The following is a 582-nucleotide window of genomic DNA, read 5'->3' as shown; positions in this document are numbered from 1 at the left end:
CAGCAGGAGGCCGAGCTGCGAAGGAAGAGGGCAAGAGAAGAGAAGCAGCAGAAGACGCAGACCCGACAGCACACAAACGGCTGAAGACAGCAGCAGCTATACCAGACGAAGAAACAACAGCTGCAGCAGCAAAACCCCTGCAACGATGCGCAGCAGCAGCAGCAGCAGCAGCAGCAGCGGCAGCAGCGGCAGCAGCGGGTGGGTTGGGGCGCAGCAGTGAACGCCCCGTATTAGCTTCGTTAGGGGAAGCAGCTGCTGCTGACTTGCTGCAGCAGCAAGCGCCTCGCGTCGCCAGCAGAATCCTTGCTGCTGCTGTCTGCTGCGCAGCAGACGAACAGCTTCCTGGCCTCCTCCGCTCTGCTGCTGCTGCTCGTGCAGCAGCAGCAGCAGCAGCTGCTGCTGCTGCTCCTCCTGCTGGCGATGTGTCTCAGCAGCAAGGGCGGCCCGTAGGCTGGGAACCTGCTACTGCAGCAGATTTGGTGCCGCCCCCAGCAGCAGCAACAGCAGCAGCAGCAGCAGCAGCAGCAGCAGGCAATCCATCTGCTGCTTTGAATCCTCCTCAAGCTTCAGCCTTCTGGCTGC

General features: G+C 62.0%; 1 protein-coding gene across 1 annotated transcript in view; it reads left to right on the top strand.

Moving 5' to 3' along the window:
* Window positions 1–145: 145 nt before the first annotated feature.
* Window positions 146–582, top strand: part of EMH_0033180 (uncharacterized protein) — a gene marked incomplete at both ends in the record, with an annotated part of 4,847 nt that continues 4,410 nt past the window's right edge. Inside the window, 2 exon segments of the mRNA XM_013494720.1 lie at window positions 146–198; window positions 475–582. Coding sequence (XP_013350174.1) covers window positions 146–198; window positions 475–582 — 161 coding nt within the window.

The sequence above is a fragment of the Eimeria mitis genome, genomic scaffold (genome assembly GCF_000499745.2).
Source record: "Eimeria mitis Houghton genomic scaffold, Emh_scaff1260, whole genome shotgun sequence".
NCBI lineage: Eukaryota > Apicomplexa > Conoidasida > Eucoccidiorida > Eimeriidae > Eimeria > Eimeria mitis.
The sequence above is the reverse complement of the archived record's forward strand: the minus strand, read 5'-3'. Positions and strand labels throughout refer to the sequence as shown.